The 16,740-nt window shown below is 34.9% G+C and overlaps 3 protein-coding genes across 4 annotated transcripts; 1 reads left to right on the top strand and 2 right to left on the bottom strand.

Annotated features, from left to right (window-relative positions):
- Positions 1-76: 76 nt before the first annotated feature.
- On the bottom strand, positions 77-8,023 carry LOC140045234 (cationic amino acid transporter 2-like). 2 transcript variants are annotated; one of them, XM_072090061.1, is made up of 12 exons: positions 7,638-7,748; positions 5,896-6,171; positions 5,580-5,708; positions 5,138-5,293; positions 4,583-4,837; positions 3,740-3,962; positions 3,384-3,523; positions 2,880-2,982; positions 2,365-2,540; positions 1,712-1,878; positions 1,272-1,380; positions 77-1,084 (listed from the first exon to the last, which is right to left on the bottom strand). In XM_072090061.1, the coding sequence occupies exons 2-12, from the start codon at positions 6,128-6,130 to the stop codon at positions 975-977; spliced, it is 1,803 nt and encodes a 600-aa protein (XP_071946162.1). In that variant the 5' UTR covers positions 6,131-6,171; positions 7,638-7,748; the 3' UTR covers positions 77-974. The 2 variants fall into 2 exon arrangements, with proteins under 2 accessions (XP_071946162.1, XP_071946161.1); XM_072090060.1 differs by having other exon boundaries at positions 78-1,084; positions 7,394-8,023.
- Positions 8,024-8,886: 863 nt separating this feature from the next.
- LOC140043868 (signal recognition particle receptor subunit beta-like) lies at positions 8,887-12,080 on the bottom strand. Its single transcript, XM_072088344.1, has 5 exons — positions 11,952-12,080; positions 11,460-11,554; positions 11,031-11,185; positions 10,069-10,260; positions 8,887-9,793 (listed from the first exon to the last, which is right to left on the bottom strand). Exons 1-5 carry the CDS (start codon positions 12,043-12,045, stop codon positions 9,577-9,579), a joined length of 753 nt encoding a protein of 250 aa, XP_071944445.1. The 5' UTR covers positions 12,046-12,080; the 3' UTR covers positions 8,887-9,576.
- Positions 12,081-12,303: 223 nt separating this feature from the next.
- LOC140045233 (protein SCO1 homolog, mitochondrial-like) lies at positions 12,304-16,208 on the top strand. Its single transcript, XM_072090059.1, has 7 exons — positions 12,304-12,394; positions 12,709-12,852; positions 13,186-13,276; positions 13,455-13,652; positions 14,188-14,280; positions 14,567-14,682; positions 15,332-16,208. Exons 1-7 carry the CDS (start codon positions 12,392-12,394, stop codon positions 15,464-15,466), a joined length of 780 nt encoding a protein of 259 aa, XP_071946160.1. The 5' UTR covers positions 12,304-12,391; the 3' UTR covers positions 15,467-16,208.
- Positions 16,209-16,740: the final 532 nt, after the last annotated feature.

Raw genomic sequence — 16,740 nt, 5'->3', positions numbered from 1 at the left:
ATGTGTGAATATGAAATATACGACATCGGTATCAAGTAATTCCACACGATTTTTGTTCATTGAGCAGAATAGAAGATATTTATTACAAACTAGGCTAGGCTAAGAATAGTACAAGTTGTTCGTTGTAAGTACGTCTGATTTTCAGACCAAACTTCTGATCTAATACGAACGTCCTATTGGTGGAGATATTATCACGTGTTGGTGAAAGTTTACCGGCGGCAAGCTCATGCTCAACATCTTAGCACGCCGGTATTCTCGACAAAAAGTAGTTCTCTTTTTGTTTTTAATAATTATTCGACATTTACACCAAATGTTGACTACTTGCACAATTATTTTAAAAATAAACAATTTCAACAGATTCGAAGGCGAATCTAAGTATGATCTGACATGAGACGGAGATTGATGTAAGGACACGATAGACTTTTTTTTCCGGTTTCGGCTCAATTTTGTAAAAAAAATCCAATAAATTAGTATTTTGCGTGTATTGTATACAAAGATATTTATTGCTCCATTTTTAAAAATAAATTTTTAAGAAATAGGCCTATTGAATAGGCAGACAGGCCTACGTCAATGCTTAGTACAATACCTATATATTAAGTACAACTAGCTACACATTGGATAGGCCTAATCATAATCAAATAAATCGTTAAAATTAATGTATAAGATCATCACATATGCCTACATACAAACAATGACATTAATAATAAAACTTTACATACTATCTAAAACATATGATTATAACAAAAACAAATTATCATTAAAAATTAACAACAATACTGAACATTATTAATTGGATTAAAACTTAGGCCTGGGATTATTACAACAAAAGTGAATTTGTACTGTACAAATTAAAAAATATGTTAAATGGTTTAAAATGACGTTATAAACATAATAAAGAACAATACAGATATTCATGTAGTGCTAATAGGCCACCTCACGTAAAATCAATGTAGATTAAACTAAAAACATTACATTCAGTTGTCTAATAGTTTTGCTGTTTCGTCGCTTTCGTCTTTATCTTCATCGACGTATCGTTTCCTTTCGTTGCTGTTGAAAATACCATAAACAAAATATACTACAAACCCTGTAAAGAAATAAAATTATAACAATTATCGACTATATATTTATACTAATTTAAGTACCGGTACCTTGCAGTGTCTTTTTTACAAAACACATCATACCCAAAACAGCGCGCAGGTTTGACGCGTGGAACTGATCGGTTCGCAGCCACAGATACCCCTTTTGATCTACGCATCCTGTGTTTAACTTACCAATTGCCATCCACACGGCAAATCGGATCCATGTTTGATAATCCAACTTCAGCATTAAGATTACGTTAAACCATATACTAAATAATGGAAGAAGTGGTACCAGAGGAACCTATGAAAGAGAATTATGAATATAAAGCTCTGTCTACACTATCAAACTAGTTTGAAAAAAAAAGTGTGATGTGCCCAAATATGTCCATTTATGGGCATGATCACATTTGGTGTCGCCTAAAGTTTGATAGTGTAGACAGAGCTTTACAATATTCATTCAAATATAATTACATAAATCAATCAATCATTAAATCCAAGATAACATTTATTTTCTTCTAAAAATACAATTTAGCATGAAAAGCATTTCTAAAAAGGAACAAAAAGACAGACACATGATTTGTTTAACAAAAAAACATCTGGACCGAAATCTTGGTCCAGTATGATATTCTTACCTTAAATGCTAACTCGGTTGAATCTTGCGGCAGCAAGGCCAAAATGGAGCCACCAGCTACTAAACAAGTTGATGTTATAATCAAGAGTAGTAATGCCCACCATTTGGCCTTTGCTATATCATCTAGTGCGAATACTATTAGTACAGAAATTGCTATTATTGCAGTACCTGGGAAAGAAAAAAAGGTTATATATTATTATTACTTTGAATATGTGTCACTTGCAATCATTGCGCACACACCCGGATGTTAGTTGTTTCGTATTTCGGATGTATCGTATTATTCTACTAAACGGTAACTACTACACGGTAATGTTTAGGGTATGAATGTGGTGACTGTGTTTGAGATTCGACAAGCATTGGTTCTCACTAGGACAAAAAGGCAATCTAACAACAGGACACTCAGCTCGCCTTGCCAAGATATAAATTCGTAACCGTCCTTTTGATCTTATGTCTGGCTGCGACAAATACTAACAATTCTCTGTCTGGTATTAAAAGGGGCGTGGAACTAATCGTGTCGCGCAACAGATAAACCTGTTGATCTCCGGAACTAGTCTTTTTTATCTTACGTCTGGCGACAAATACCAACAGTACTGCTGGTATGGGAAACAACTTTTAGTTATGTTCTCTAGCGGCGGCCATTTTCAAATTACTTACATGTTACTCCTATACATATTTTTGAAATATTTTCTGAGCGTTGCGTTGGAACGTCTGAATGCACAATCCGAAGTCGGGTAGATGAAATTGACGACGGTGAGAGCCCAACACCGTTGCTATAATGTGTATCCACACCGTTTACCGAGTCACTATCTTTATCATTACTCGCTCTATATCTACAATGTTAAAAATTTAAAATGAATTAATGACGGTGATGGTGACTTTAATCACCTTCTTCTAAGTCACGTCACGGGTCAATTCTATAGTCATCGTACAAATAGGCTGCTACATCATGTACTTCTATGAATAGATGGGTAGTTGGTAACCAGAACGCTAGTTATACCCAGTACCGTTTTGATTTCATAATAATTCGGGAAACCACCTCACGACGGCAAAGAAATCAATATGCGTTGTGACATCATCGGCGAAAAAACAATCTGATTTTAAGGCGTGTTTCGATCGTCAAACATAGGAATTTTGGAAAGGAAAGATTTAATCGTGAGAGAGTCTCTTACCTCAATACAACAACTGAGAAAGCTACCAATGTATAAGCAAGCAAAGTTCCTATAGACATCATGTTTACAAGCTCATCAAGGTCAAAGATCAACGCCATCAAACCTACAAGTTATTAAAATATATCAATGGAATAATGCCTTGAGATAAGTTTTTTTGCCAACAGGAAGAGAACACATTCATTGAAATGTTGGTTTAATTAAATGGGTGATAACCCATCTTTTGCTCCAAAGTGGAAACAATGGTACCAATCTGATTATGTCCTCCTCTTCTCTCCCCAACATTAAACTCCATTACGACAATGGTTTCATGTATCAGAATCATAAAATGACAGAACGTCTAAGAACATTCACTTGGACGCACGCAACCGACGTAGAGGCACTACGCACGTGAGTTTACCAAACATGGATGATCGACGCGTCGTGATTGGTCAAATTACTTTGCGGTATGGTGCGCTTTACGTCCTTGCGTTGCGTCCTGCATGGTGCGAATCAGCTTTAGAATACCTGCAAATACTCCAGATAGAATAGTAGCCAGTACAGGTGTCTTGGTGCGGCTGTTGATTCGAGCAAGGAACCTAAATATGATGCCGTCACTAGCCATGGCGTAGATAACTCGAGGAAGTGGAAACATCGCTCCAAGCAAACTAAAGGATAAACAAAACTCTATTTAGCTAGCACTCAATGTATTTAATAAACTCGTTCTGGCTTAGTTATTATTAATATCTGACTAAGTTGGTATCAAGAGCCAATTTAAACGGACATACAATGAGTGATACTTTGATCGTTTTATTAGGACTGCATGTGTTTCATGATCGTCAAAAAAGCGTTCAATTTCTCTCTTTTTTAATTAAAAAACTCACCTAGTTGACAGCGCACACACAGCGCCGATGGAAATGACGTATTTTGCCGAAGTCCAACCGACGTAATCGAATACGAATGGCAGCGGTGCTTTCTCATCCAGAAGGAAGTATGGGCACATGAGCGTTATGGTCATGGAAATGCCGAAGTATGCGATGAATATAAAGAACAGTGATATCACAATACTGATCGGGATGGCTCGTCGGGGGTTCTTGGCTTCTTCACCTGTGAATTATAAATCCGGTTATTTTATTTTGGCCTAAAATGGTTTAACCACTAATGGAGCTGATGACACCTCTCGGGCCATCACCAAGGGGGATAGCAATTCAACTTAACGGAGACACAACTGACTTAGGAATTGGACGTCTAACGTGTCGGTAAAGCTTGTTTCCCATTAAAGACGCAGCGCATCAAGGCGATTGATTATTCAAATGTTGATTTTGATTGGTAAATTCGTTTGCGTTGTGGCTTACGTCTTTGCGTTGCGTCCAAAGCGTGGTTGCCACTAGAACGCAACGCAACGACTTATTGACGCAAATTGAGTGGGAACCCACGACGCAACAGTGTTGTATAAATCGCAGGTTTGATTTCACGCAGGCGGCGGCAAACACAATTACTGGAAGGGAATTTGCTTACGTTGAGTAAATTGCGTTACGTTGTGTCGCTAGTGGGAACCAAGCTTTAGTGAGAACTGAGCTTAAAGAGGTGCCCTTTGAAATGGGACCTTCGGAACCCAACAAAGTCCTTCTTAGTAGGAGTGTCCCAAAAGAAACTAAGAGCGCCTAGGTGGGGTCACTGTAACGTAAGGTCGTCAAATTTGTACGAACTTGTACGTAATTTCTTACCCGTTGTCGCAATACAATCAAATCCTACGAATCCATAGAAACAAGTCGCTGCTCCCGATATCATTCCCGAAAATCCATACGGAAAGAAGCCACCATCCCCATATTTTGGCGGCACATCATCCTCTGGAATCTTCCAGTTGTCTGTGTCCGCTTTGAACATCCCACAGATGATGACGTAGGTTAGGACGATGAGGTTCACTATTGTGAAAATCGTGTTGAACCGCGAAGATTCCTTCACGCCAATTCCTAACAAGACTGTTGTAAACAGAGAATATCAAATTAATCAGGAGTATTTTAGTGCTGTACGTTTTTGTTTGTTTTTTTAAACTTGACTGACTTCAGGAATAGACCTATACGTCATGCATCGTACGTGCGCATTGGTTGTCAGAAGTATGTTTGATTTTCGATTACTTGATTGTACAAATTGATTTGATGTTTATGCTTGGCATTGTCGGTCACAAATGCTGCGTCCTCTCTCAAAGCAAGAAAAAGATCCCTACAAGAATCATTCCTACAACATTCATCTACATATGTGTATATATATAGTTTACTTACTTGATAATAAAATACAAATACTAAAAGCAAGAAAATCCGGGTAGTCCGCCAACCATGAAACGTTAATCTTCAAATGTTCTAACGTAAAAGCTTCAATCTTTCCACCAACTAACGTATCGAAGTACGCGCTCCAGGCCCTAGCAACACTTGAAGTTCCTGTCAAAGAGAATAAAATAAATGAGTATAAGCTACGTTCACATTGAGCTTTGGTGCTGGTCCGCAGCAACACTTGACGTTCCTGTCAAGACAATAAAATAAAATAAACTACGTTCACACTGAGCCCAGATGCTGGTCTGTGGGCAGAGAGAAAAATCAATGTGAACGTAGGCCTATAGGTAGTCTGTCGTACACCAGACTCAATCACAGTGACTTGGTAGAACTAACCGACATGAGTAAATATAAATGCAATTATTGTTGTATTAATTAAATAAATGTTCTTTACCTATTACGTATTCAAGTATAAGATTCCAACCGATCACAAACGCCCATATTTCGCCAACTGTGACGTAACTGTAAACGTAAGCAGATCCTGTGCGGGGAACGCGTGCACCAAACTCGGCGTAACATAAACCTAAATAAAACGAATTTAAATTGATGATTAATTATTGCATTCATATTTAACACTACCACAAACTGATATCGTCACTACTATTACCAGGACCATTGTATTTATAGTTTCATGGCACCACATGTGACGTCATAGTGACTACTTGCTGACAAACTATTAAAACTATAAAAAATAACCTGTACAAACATACCTGCTAAAAGTGACGCTACTGCTGCAACTAAAAAGGAGAGTACGACAGCTGGTCCAGCCTTTTCCTTAGCTACCTGTCCACTGAGAATATATGCCCCCGCTCCTAGCGTACTTCCAATGCCCAGAAAAGTTAGATCCACCGTCGTCAGGCAACGCTTTAGTTCTGTCTTCGACACATCTTGTTTAGCAAAGTGCTTCTTACGAAACAGCGGCGAGAAAAAGTTTAATATCGTCATGTTGTGTGTTCGAAGTGACCAAATGTTTGAGACTACAGTACCTGATAGAATGAAAATGATGTTATGATTAATTAATAATGACTTAAATAGGGAGGCCGATGTTGTTGCCAAGCTTTCATACCATACGAAGCGACGTTACCAGTATTAAACCTGTTCCATGTTTTTCTATTCGATTTGAAATTTTGAACTCATACGTCAACAACCTAATTTGAATATTGGTGTAAACAGGTGTAGGCCTACTAAACTATTTCAAGTTCAGCCATTTAGTTATCAAAGCAGAGACTTCTTTAAATGCGCCCTCGTGGGGAAGTGGTGCAGTTCGGTTTACCGGACCTGAATCAAATGCTATGTATAAGTATGTCGATAAGGAATTAACGTCCACGACGTAGGCGTAGGCTTCACGGTTCCTCTTTTATACTCATTAAAAGGTTGAATATCCTGTATTTTAGACCCATGCATAATCAGGGCTGATAGGCCTAATAGTATATTTTTCATTGGATAAAAAAATGAATCTTTAAACGTAGGATAGGCCTAAATATCATAAATACGATGTACTTGAATTTAATAGTTAGTTTTTATTTTCCGATGGCCATGGTGTATTTACACATAGTACAAGGCCTTCGTTGTAATTAAACCTCCTCCGAGGACAATTATACAAGGTGACACTGCATTTTTAATTAGTATTCATTTTCATTGTTGAGTCCATGCATTCATTAACATTAACAATGAAAACACATGGCCTAAAAATACAAATAAAATTTTGTTACTGATCATCAAAAGCGGCCTCACGATATAAATAATGTCAATTGAACATTCTAACTGGTATTCAACAACAACAATAAAATACTGTAACTGCTTCTTACAATATTGAACTTGGTATGTATGAATTAATTAGTCACTGAATGCATATATCAAGTGCTGGTTTTACACTTAAAGGTACTTAATGGTCACGTGGGATACTATACTTGATTGGAGTAGGCCTATAAAATAATGGTCAATAAATATACTGTACCCTAAATTTCTATATAATAATGGCGAATTTACTTTCTCCATAATAGTACAGACAATGGACGGTTTTTAAGAAGGCATGACAGTGTAAATCTTAACTTAATTTGATCAGTTAATGACCTATTTAATTGTTAGTAATCTCAGCCATGCAATAACATATATAGGCCTACTATATATATAGTGCCCGAGTTGATTTATTAAAGGACCGGTTCAACCGACTAAAAGTCAAACCAGCTTTCAGTGTTAGAATATTACCTTTAAATGTACATAACAAGTACTACCGCTTTTGGAACCGATACTTTCAAAGACTATAATATATTTACTGATCCTGTCACTATTGTAAACACTATTCCAACAACAGTCCTTTCGTTAGCTTCTGACTTGAGAGAACAATCGAAGCGAAGTCCCGTTCACGTGACTGATTAGTAACTACCGACCACTAAAAGTCTATCCCGCTCACGTGAGACAATTATAATTATCGTACTTTTACTAAAATTACCATGGAAACGGGTATTCCTTGTGATCACGTGTGCAGGGAGGAAAGACGTCAGGTTCCTTTTCTTCAAAATCGGTAATAAAGCGACCGAACGATTAAAATAAAATGTCAACGCGAATTAAAGACGAAATGTACAGCAAGAATCACGTGCTGACAACAATCACGTACACAATAGAAGCAGTAGACTTTGGATAGTGATAAAATGATAGGCCCACTGTCACTGACCTATAGCATTATAAACAATAGACAACTCCGTTCTATACTGTAAGTCTCCTATCGATCAGCTGACTCTGTTTGTTGACACCCACAGAGTAGCCTACAGTCAAGTATTGCACAACCAACCGACGACCCGAAAGTTGTCGAGTTAAGTTCCATTCCGTGTGTTGTATATATTTTATGAGCAATATCATTTCCGAAGAAAATTTACCTAATCTACATTTCCTGGTTATAGAAACACGTTTATAATAATATTAACTTTATGCCGCAATAACTGAAAAGAATACCTGCATAACCACTGCACGCAATAGAGTATGAAATTTGACGTGACGTAAGTTGGTAAAACCGTGAAATAAACGAAGTTATTAAAATTTTATTTAAATTCCTTTTAAAAAACGTCACACGTCCACAATATAATAAGATCATAAGTCAGTGAAATTTGATAAAAAATAATATTAAGTTTTGTATAATTTTCTGGGATTTTAATTATCGACAATATGCCTCGGGAGAAACATCGGTAAGGAGTAAAAAATAAGTTCGTTGCACTCCAGCACCTTCGATATGTAACGAAATTTAAGATGGTATTTCCATTATACGAATTAGGTCTGTATACGTCGCGATGTCATTGCTCAATAAGTAAAACAGAAGTATAACAAATTCCTGTGCGAAAATAACATTCTTAAAATCACATGCAAAATCTCGTGCAAAATTAACGGTTTTCAATATAGCCTATAATTTTTACAAAATCAGTTTGTTAAGATGGTTCCGAACATTAATTACGAAGCGTCGATCGCCCGATAAATTATAATTTTCCCGCGAATTTTAAATATTTCAATTTTTTTTGTACAAACACTCCAATGGAGTCATGCAACTTTTAATTAATTTATTTAAAAAACAATTTATATTTAGGCAATATACATTATGCTTGTCAACTGTTAATACGCTAACGTTTTCAGTACGCGCGGCGGCGTACAAACGATTTAGCGGCGACCACAATGAGACGCTAAAAATAAATACACAAACAGTTTATACCTCAAGTTAGAATTTAATCAATTCCATTCATTTAAGTAGCAATACTAATAAAGTGTCGAATTGGTCAATGCTACCAAATACAGACCTATTAAGGGGACACCTTCCGGAACCAGCAAAGTGTCTTAATATTAGTGTTTTCCATAAATATGGGTTGGCCGTAATGTGAACGTTGTTTTCACTGGAAAGTGTCCATTGAATGCTGTAACCATAAATGCGGGCCTGGTATTTCATTTAAATCATTGCTTTCCTTATGTGGATATCAATAGAACATTGTGTGCAAAAAAAGCTTATATAATACTTATATTATTTGTATATTTTATATATATACTGTATATAACCAAGGTAATCTAACAAGATGCTCAGAGCTCCGGAGATCAACATGTTCATCTTTGACTACGACACGATCAGTTCCACGAATCCCTTAACAGATACCGAGCACCGCAGAGAATATATACATAGTACAGTATTGTTGATATTTGTTGCAGCCAGACATAAGATCAAAGGACTGTTACAAGTTCCTATCTTGGCAAGACGGACTCAGTGTCCTGTTGTTAGATTGCCTTGATATAACAATGGTATTGTAACTGGCCCAAAAATTGTTTTCAATTTTAAGTCGAAAACACTAAAACTTGAACACTGATCTTACAAATATTGTGTATTTTATATTATTTATTTTTGATAAATTTAAACAAATTCACACTCTACTAGCCAGCCATTCTTGAAGGGGTCCAATCTCTGGTTCCTCCTCGTCGGCTTCTGGTTTAGCGCTACACTCTACAAATTCAACTTTATACTTTGACAAATGAGCAAATTCAAATGGTTTATCCTTCTTGCCAAGGAACACCCCTGAAGAAGAGCTGGAATCATCAGTGCTGCCAAGAGCTGCTGCTTTAGTCTTACGAACAGTGTTTCTGCGGAAATAGAAAATGAATATTCATGAGAAATTAATGCGGTGAACAGTTTTCTAAATGGTCTATTGAAATCAGTACCACTCCGAGAGTCCCTATCGGCTTTGAAGAATACCATGAAAGGCCCAGTGGTCTAACACAAGGTTCCGGGTTTGAATCTCGGTTGGGGCGACTTTTTATTATTCTTACAGATTTCCTCATCTTTATTGTTTATTATTCTTTATTTATTCTGTGCCTTTGATGTTTATGTTATATATATATTTATTGTTGGAACTTACATTTCTTTTTCAAGTTGCGTCTTGATAACGTTAGAAGATTTTGACAGAGTAATGTCCTGTTTGTTACACATCACCAGCAGTTTCGGTGACATCTTATATATAATTGCATCGCTCAATATATTGTATAAATATTCAGCAACTTCTTTTACTTCTTTCTGAAACGTGGCACTATCGATCACAAACACTAATCCTCTGAAAATAATAAAATAATAACATTATAATTATTGCCATCATGGGAAATAGATGATATTTCATTTTACGTTTCCAGGTATATCCATTAAGCTCTGTCTACACCATCAAACTAGTTTTACAAAAAAAAGTGCCTAAATATGGCAGTGATATGCCCAAATATGGTAGTGATATGACATCATCATGTCCATATATGTGCACATCACATTTTTTTGTTACATAAAGTTTGATAGTGTAAACAGAGCTTTAGATAGGGAGTCGTAAAATATTATCGCCGTTGCTAAAGATACGGTAATTATAGAGGGCGCTTCCGTTTGCTAAAAGTACGGTAAATTGCATTCCTAAAACTCGTACCTAAATATAAAACTCGTTCCTAAATATAAAACTCGTTCCTAAATATTAAACTCGTTCCTAAATATTAAACTCCTTCCTAAATATTAAAAACCTAACCCTTTAAATAATCTCTCTTAAATTAAAAACTAAAAAAATAAATAAAAAAAAGACGTCAAGAAGAGTATCGAACCCCCAACCCCTTAAGCCAAAGCCTCATCACATGTCCACTAGGCTACACAGCTGGCTTGCAGAAAACCAATGCAATAACCTATTTGATTAACATCCACATTACATAGCGCCCTCTATAATTACCGTACCTTTAGTTTTTAAAAGTATGGATACGGTACCGTATCTTTAGACATAACGAAATATTTTACAACTCCCTGTTTAGACTAGGCTACTAATGTTACATCATTGCTAATAAGGGCATAACCACTAACCTTGCTTGTGTTTGGTACTGGTCTAAGTATTGCTGTCTTTGTCGGACATTTCCAGGTATGTCCACAACATTTATTGTCTTCTTATTCAGAGTGACGTAGCTTCCAACATTTTCTTTTATTGATGTAAATGTTGAAGCACCTTTGTTAAACAGTAGCTGTAATAAAATAATAATACAATACAGAATATGTGGTTACATGGTTATCAGGTGGGGAGGGGGGGGGGGGCTAGTTAATTGATGGTTAAAAGATTATAAATTACTTTTTGATATCTATTTTTGATAGACTAGGCATGTGTGGCCACACATTGTTATCAGACTTGGATCCAGAGGGTTTGAGCAATCTTCCCTCTTGAAATGACATAAAATGCATATTATTAATGCAGTATCATCTAATAATTTCATAAAATTAATTTCATAAAATTAATTTTACCCTTGAAAACAAAAGAGTTTTTCCAGAACCAGACAGTCCAACAAGTAAAACAGCATTTCTTCCTCCTTTTCCACGAGCCACCAACTTGTAAATAACTAAACAAATATTTTTTTTAACTAATGTTTTATCATAACACATTATTGGCTTTTATTTATTCATATTTTGTTTATTAAAAAATAATAAATATATATATTATTAAAATATTATTGATTAAATCGATGCAATTTAATGTAAAGAATTCACAATGAAATATGTCATAAAAAGATATAAGTATTATGAAAATATGTAGCACACATTATAATATATACACTTGCTGTAATACGGCCCGTCGTGTAATGAGTATATAGAAAACAGGGCGAAATGACCAGGCAAACAGGGAACACACGTGCGACGTGATGTACATACCAGACAGAGAGAGGCGACAGGCATATGAAATGTTCTATAATCCAAAAATTACTCAAATTTAAAACAAATTGAAAAACAAAAATATACCTATGGTTAGTAAAACTACTGCTACAGCAACTACAATGCTCAAAATCACGGGATCTTGTTTAGATAACTCTTCTTTCAGCATTCGCAAGTTCATTTCAAAAGGGGACAGCTTTTGTCTGGTGGCTGCCATGTTGTCTACTGAGAAAGAATTATTTGTACAAAGATAGGCGCCCTAGACACGTTGCTAATTAGAAAAAAACATATTTTATAATAACTAAAATAACATAGCATGTTAATTTACATTATATATTATGATAAAATTCAAATATGCTTTATATTAATCAGTTAAAACATATCGTGTATCCTACAAATTAATTCACTTTATAATAATGAGCGAGTTAGGTGGACAAATGTAAACAAAATGGCAGCTTACACGCTCTAATCTCGTGTGTGAAGGAAATGTAATTGTTTTGGTCTAAATAGTTTTTTAAATAATAAAAATGGTATGCATTTAATTTTTATATAATATTAAAAAGCCAATAATTAGCCAATTAATAAATTCTAGCCTTAGATAAGCCCAGGCTAACAGGTAATCATAGCTAGCCTCCCTCCCAACTGACATGACGCATGTTAAATTAAGTGTTTGGACTGACGATTATGATGTAAGTGTGGCGTTATGCCTGGGTAGGTAGGCCTAAGCCTAAAAATGAAAAAATTAAATTAAATCAAATTCTGATTGAATAGGCCTAAACTATCCGGCTAAAATATTAGCAGGCTATTATTATGTATGTATTACATTCATTTGTTTTATTTTCAGTTAAAGTTTTCAAAGTTTCAAAATTCTGCTGTTGTGCTGCTGCAGCAGCAGTTTTGGAACAGTTCCATATGCCGAGTAAGATGTCATGGTGAAATGACAGTTAGACTAAACAGTTCAAAATCAAGTCAAACTAAATCAAGAGGGGTAAACTGAATTTGAATAAATATTATTACAATTACTACTACAAAATATAGTAGTAGGTAAAAATACAATTTGAGAATGATCTCTGGTAGTTAGTTAATCAATGCAATTATCAATTATTACATTATCAAGATCAAGGAATATCCTTCCATACTCCACAACTGCGACCAGTATTTCTAAATCCTTCTCGAAGCTCTAATCTCTATTTTTGAATAGCTCTCCCCTCCTCAACCTCTATCTACACCTTGACCTCGAGTGATACTCCAGTTGAAGTTTTTCAATTACATACACAGTAATCAAATAATAACATACTCATTTTATATTATTTTACTGCAGCCTATTACATGGAAGTCGCTTTTAGTCACATGTGCACTGGGAGGAGTAGCGATTGGTGGATTTAAATATTTCAAACATCAAAAAGAATTAGGTGAGGTCGAATATAAATAAATAAGATTTAGAAATTGGGGTGGCCACTGAAGCTGCTATTCCTAAATGTAAATCTGTGCTATTAACAATATTTGGTTTGTGTAATGTTGCTAGAACTTAAACAAACTGTAGTTAAAGTTAAGTTATTTAGAATTATTATTACAAATAATCAATTTCAGCTCTTGAAAAGGAACGATCAAGATCTCTTGGTAAAGCGGCTATAGGAGGGCCGTTCTCATTGGTTGATCATGAAGGAAATCCAAAGACAAACAAAGATTACCTTGGCCAATGGGTACTATTGTACTTTGGCTTCACTCATTGTCCTGACATCTGTCCTGATGAACTAGAGAAGATGGTGGATGTTGTAAATAAAATTGGTATGTACTACGATCAATAAAGCATAACCGAAATAAAACTTGTTATTATACAGTATTCATAAAGTGCTCGTTCAATCATCATAGTTAGTGACTTTAACTAAAAGTTTAGGCTGTAACTAATAGTTAGTGACTTTAACTGATAGTTTGGAGCTGTAACTAATAGTTACTGACTTTAACTAATAATTTAAGGCTGTAACTAATAGTTTAGGGCTGTAACTAATACTTTAGGGCTGTAACTAATAGATTGGAGCTGTAACTAATAGTTAGTGACTTAAACTAATAGTTTGGAGCTGTAACTAATAGTTACTGATAACTACTAGTTTGGGGCTGTAACTAATAGTTTGGGGTTGTAACTAATAGTTAGTGACTGTAACTAATAGTTTGTGGCGGTAACTAATAGTTAGTGACTTTAACTAATAGTTTGAGGCTATAACTAATAGTTACAGACTTTAACTAATACTAGTTTGGGACTGTAACTAATAGTTACTAGCTTTCTTAGTATAATATCAGTTCAATATCATAATTTTGTTTACAGATGAGAGTCGCAATTTACCAAATGTCGTTCCGCTGTTTATTACAATTGATCCAGAGAGGGATGATATCAAAACAATTGCTGCTTATGTCAAAGGTCAGATCACATCAAACAATACGTTCATCATGCTTCTGAGATAACATTGACTATATGATAAATTAGAAACAAAACATTAAATACAGTAAAACGACTCCTTTGGAACAACAACGCTATTAAGGGGACACTTTCTTGATGAAATGAGGGTATGTTTTAACAACAACAACCTTTAAAAGCAAATTGATTTTGAGTCCTAAAAGTGTTTCCTTAACAGTTTTGTTATCTGAAGTTCCTGTCTAAAAATTCTGTAATTAATAAAATAATTATATTTTTCATTTTTTTCTAGAATTTAGCCCAAAATTTATTGGTTTAACTGGAACAAATGAACAGGTGAAAGAAGCAGCGAAGAACTTCAGAGTTTATTTCAGTCAGGGGCCTAAAGATGAGGACAATGATTACATTGTAAGTTATTAATAACAATGAAGAGCAAGTAACTAATTAGTACAATTAAGGCAATCTAACAACAGGACACTAAGCTCATCTTGCAAAGATAGGAACTCGTAGCAGTCCTTTGATTTTATGTCTGGCTGCAACAAATACCAACAGTACTGTACTATGTACATATTCCCCCACGGCATACGGTGTCTGTTAAACCGATTGTGTTGCAGCCACAGATAAACCCTTAGATCTTCAGAGCTCAGCATCCTGTTGTTAGAGGTACTTTACTTCAAACTTGAAAAATGAAATATCAGAAAACTGTGTGACCAAACCATAGAGGGTGCTATATTTTAATATAATACAGCTAAACATAGAGGGTGCTACAGTAGTAGCCAAGTGGTAAATTGCATAGTACATTAACGTGATACGGAAAATCAGTTGAAATGTCGGGGAAATATACTAACTCAAATGAAATATTGATATAAAGTTTGCGGCGGGTACATCACGTATATTAGTTCTGAAAAGAACTGTTGAGTTTCTCGACGTTTCGATTAATATACTTTGATCGTCCTCAGGAGTGAGTATAAATCGTAAGTGTAAATCAGGTCTGATATAATACTGATACATGTATATAAAAAGTAAATGAGATAATTCTAAATAATTTTTTTCTCAGGTTGACCATACAATCATCATGTACCTTCTTGACCCGGATGGTCAGTTTATAGATTATTACGGCCAAAACAAGTTGCAAGATGAAATAGCCGGTAGTATTGCATCGCATATGAGGAAATACAAGAACATGCACTAATGCATGGGATAATGAACTATCATTGATTAGATAGTGCAATTTATTGCCAATCTTTAGGAATGTAGAATTTTTATAAATTAATTTTATTGTATAATTATGTTCATTTATTATGTCAACGTTCAAACATCGGTTGGTCATCGACTTGGCGGTGTGTGAATAAATGTGTAAGCTATCAAAGTATGATGTATGAATTAATTCATGTCAAGGATCCCATTTACACTTATGATTGGGTCTTAGGCCGCTACAGGATTGTATCCTAGGCCACTCCAGGATTGGGTTCAAATTAAATTGTTTGGGCCTGATACAGCACGTTTACATTTGTGTTCCATCCTTGAGGATTGATTTAAATCATTTTCTCAAGCCGGCCCAGACCCACCTCGAGATGTGGTTCAGGTCCGCATCTGCCAGCCTAACTTTATGAAATGTTTACACTTATCAATTGCCGACCCAGGAGCGTTCCGGGGCAGCCCAAATCGAAGTGTAAATGTGGTCTAATATAATACTGATAAATATATATAAAAAGCCTGATAAACGAAATATGTGCCAATGCATGACCTTCCATTCATCTTCAGATACAGTGGTGGCCATTTTGTTTTCAATCCAGCCCAAGCATAAGGAAGCCCATTTGTGGAAAAATGTGTTTGAAATTACAAATAATAAATTGCGGTCTAAAGCTAGACTACGTTTATATACATAATTTAACAACAACAATGTGACTTAAAGAAATTGCTACATAAAACTATTTTGTAACTTCAAATTTATTTCAACCTTGTTTTTTGTTCTACATATATACAACTAAAATAAAAAACAACAATCTAAAATAAACAAAAACCTTGTATATGGGTCTGTATTTTTAGTTGTGACAAAAAATAACTAATGTTCGATATAAAAAACAAATACATTACATCGTAATGTTAAATAGTGAGTAGTATGATGTTTTTAAACACGTTGGTAACCTTGTTTTTGTACTATATATTATTTCAACCCAAAAATTGTTTAAAGAATAAACAAACCCTTACACATGCAATATAGTACTCTGTATTATAAATAATAGTTGATATTTAAAATAATTCAATTATTTATATTTTACAGTATTACAGTATTTTATCTATTCCGTAAAAAAAAATTAGTAAATCAACAAATTAGGACATTAAAATGTTGGCAGTTTATTTAAATAGCAATGCAAATTTTAAATAAAAAGCAGTATAAAAAATACACAGACAATTTAAAATTGGTCTCCATAAAACTGTTTAAAGGAGAAATAATTTTCAGAC

This window comes from Antedon mediterranea, chromosome 3, assembly GCF_964355755.1.
Source record: "Antedon mediterranea chromosome 3, ecAntMedi1.1, whole genome shotgun sequence".
Lineage (NCBI taxonomy): Eukaryota > Metazoa > Echinodermata > Crinoidea > Comatulida > Antedonidae > Antedon > Antedon mediterranea.
This window is presented reverse-complemented; position numbering and strand designations above follow the sequence as displayed.

Excerpts from the sequence above, each read along its gene's own strand:
- LOC140045234 (XM_072090060.1), bottom strand. The coding sequence starts at position 6,130 with ATGACGATATTAAACTTTTTCTCGCCGCTGTTTCGTAAGAAGCACTTT. Across the intron at positions 5,709-5,895 it reads AGTAGCGTCACTTTTAGCAG|GTTTATGTTACGCCGAGTTT; the intron begins GTATGTTTGTAC and ends CGTTTTATTTAG. Across the intron at positions 5,294-5,579 it reads TATACTTGAATACGTAATAG|GAACTTCAAGTGTTGCTAGG; the intron begins GTAAAGAACATT and ends TCTCTTTGACAG.
- LOC140043868 (XM_072088344.1), bottom strand. The coding sequence starts at position 12,045 with ATGAACTTGCGAATGCTGAAAGAAGAGTTATCTAAACAAGATCCCGTG. Across the intron at positions 11,186-11,459 it reads AAACTCTTTTGTTTTCAAGG|CTACTGTTTAACAAAGGTGC; the intron begins GTAAAATTAATT and ends ATTTTATTACAG. Across the intron at positions 10,261-11,030 it reads CAGTACCAAACACAAGCAAG|AGGATTAGTGTTTGTGATCG; the intron begins GTTAGTGGTTAT and ends TATTATTTTCAG.
- LOC140045233 (XM_072090059.1), top strand. Across the intron at positions 13,277-13,454 it reads CAAACATCAAAAAGAATTAG|CTCTTGAAAAGGAACGATCA; the intron begins GTGAGGTCGAAT and ends AATCAATTTCAG. Across the intron at positions 14,683-15,331 it reads ATGAGGACAATGATTACATT|GTTGACCATACAATCATCAT; the intron begins GTAAGTTATTAA and ends TTTTTTTCTCAG.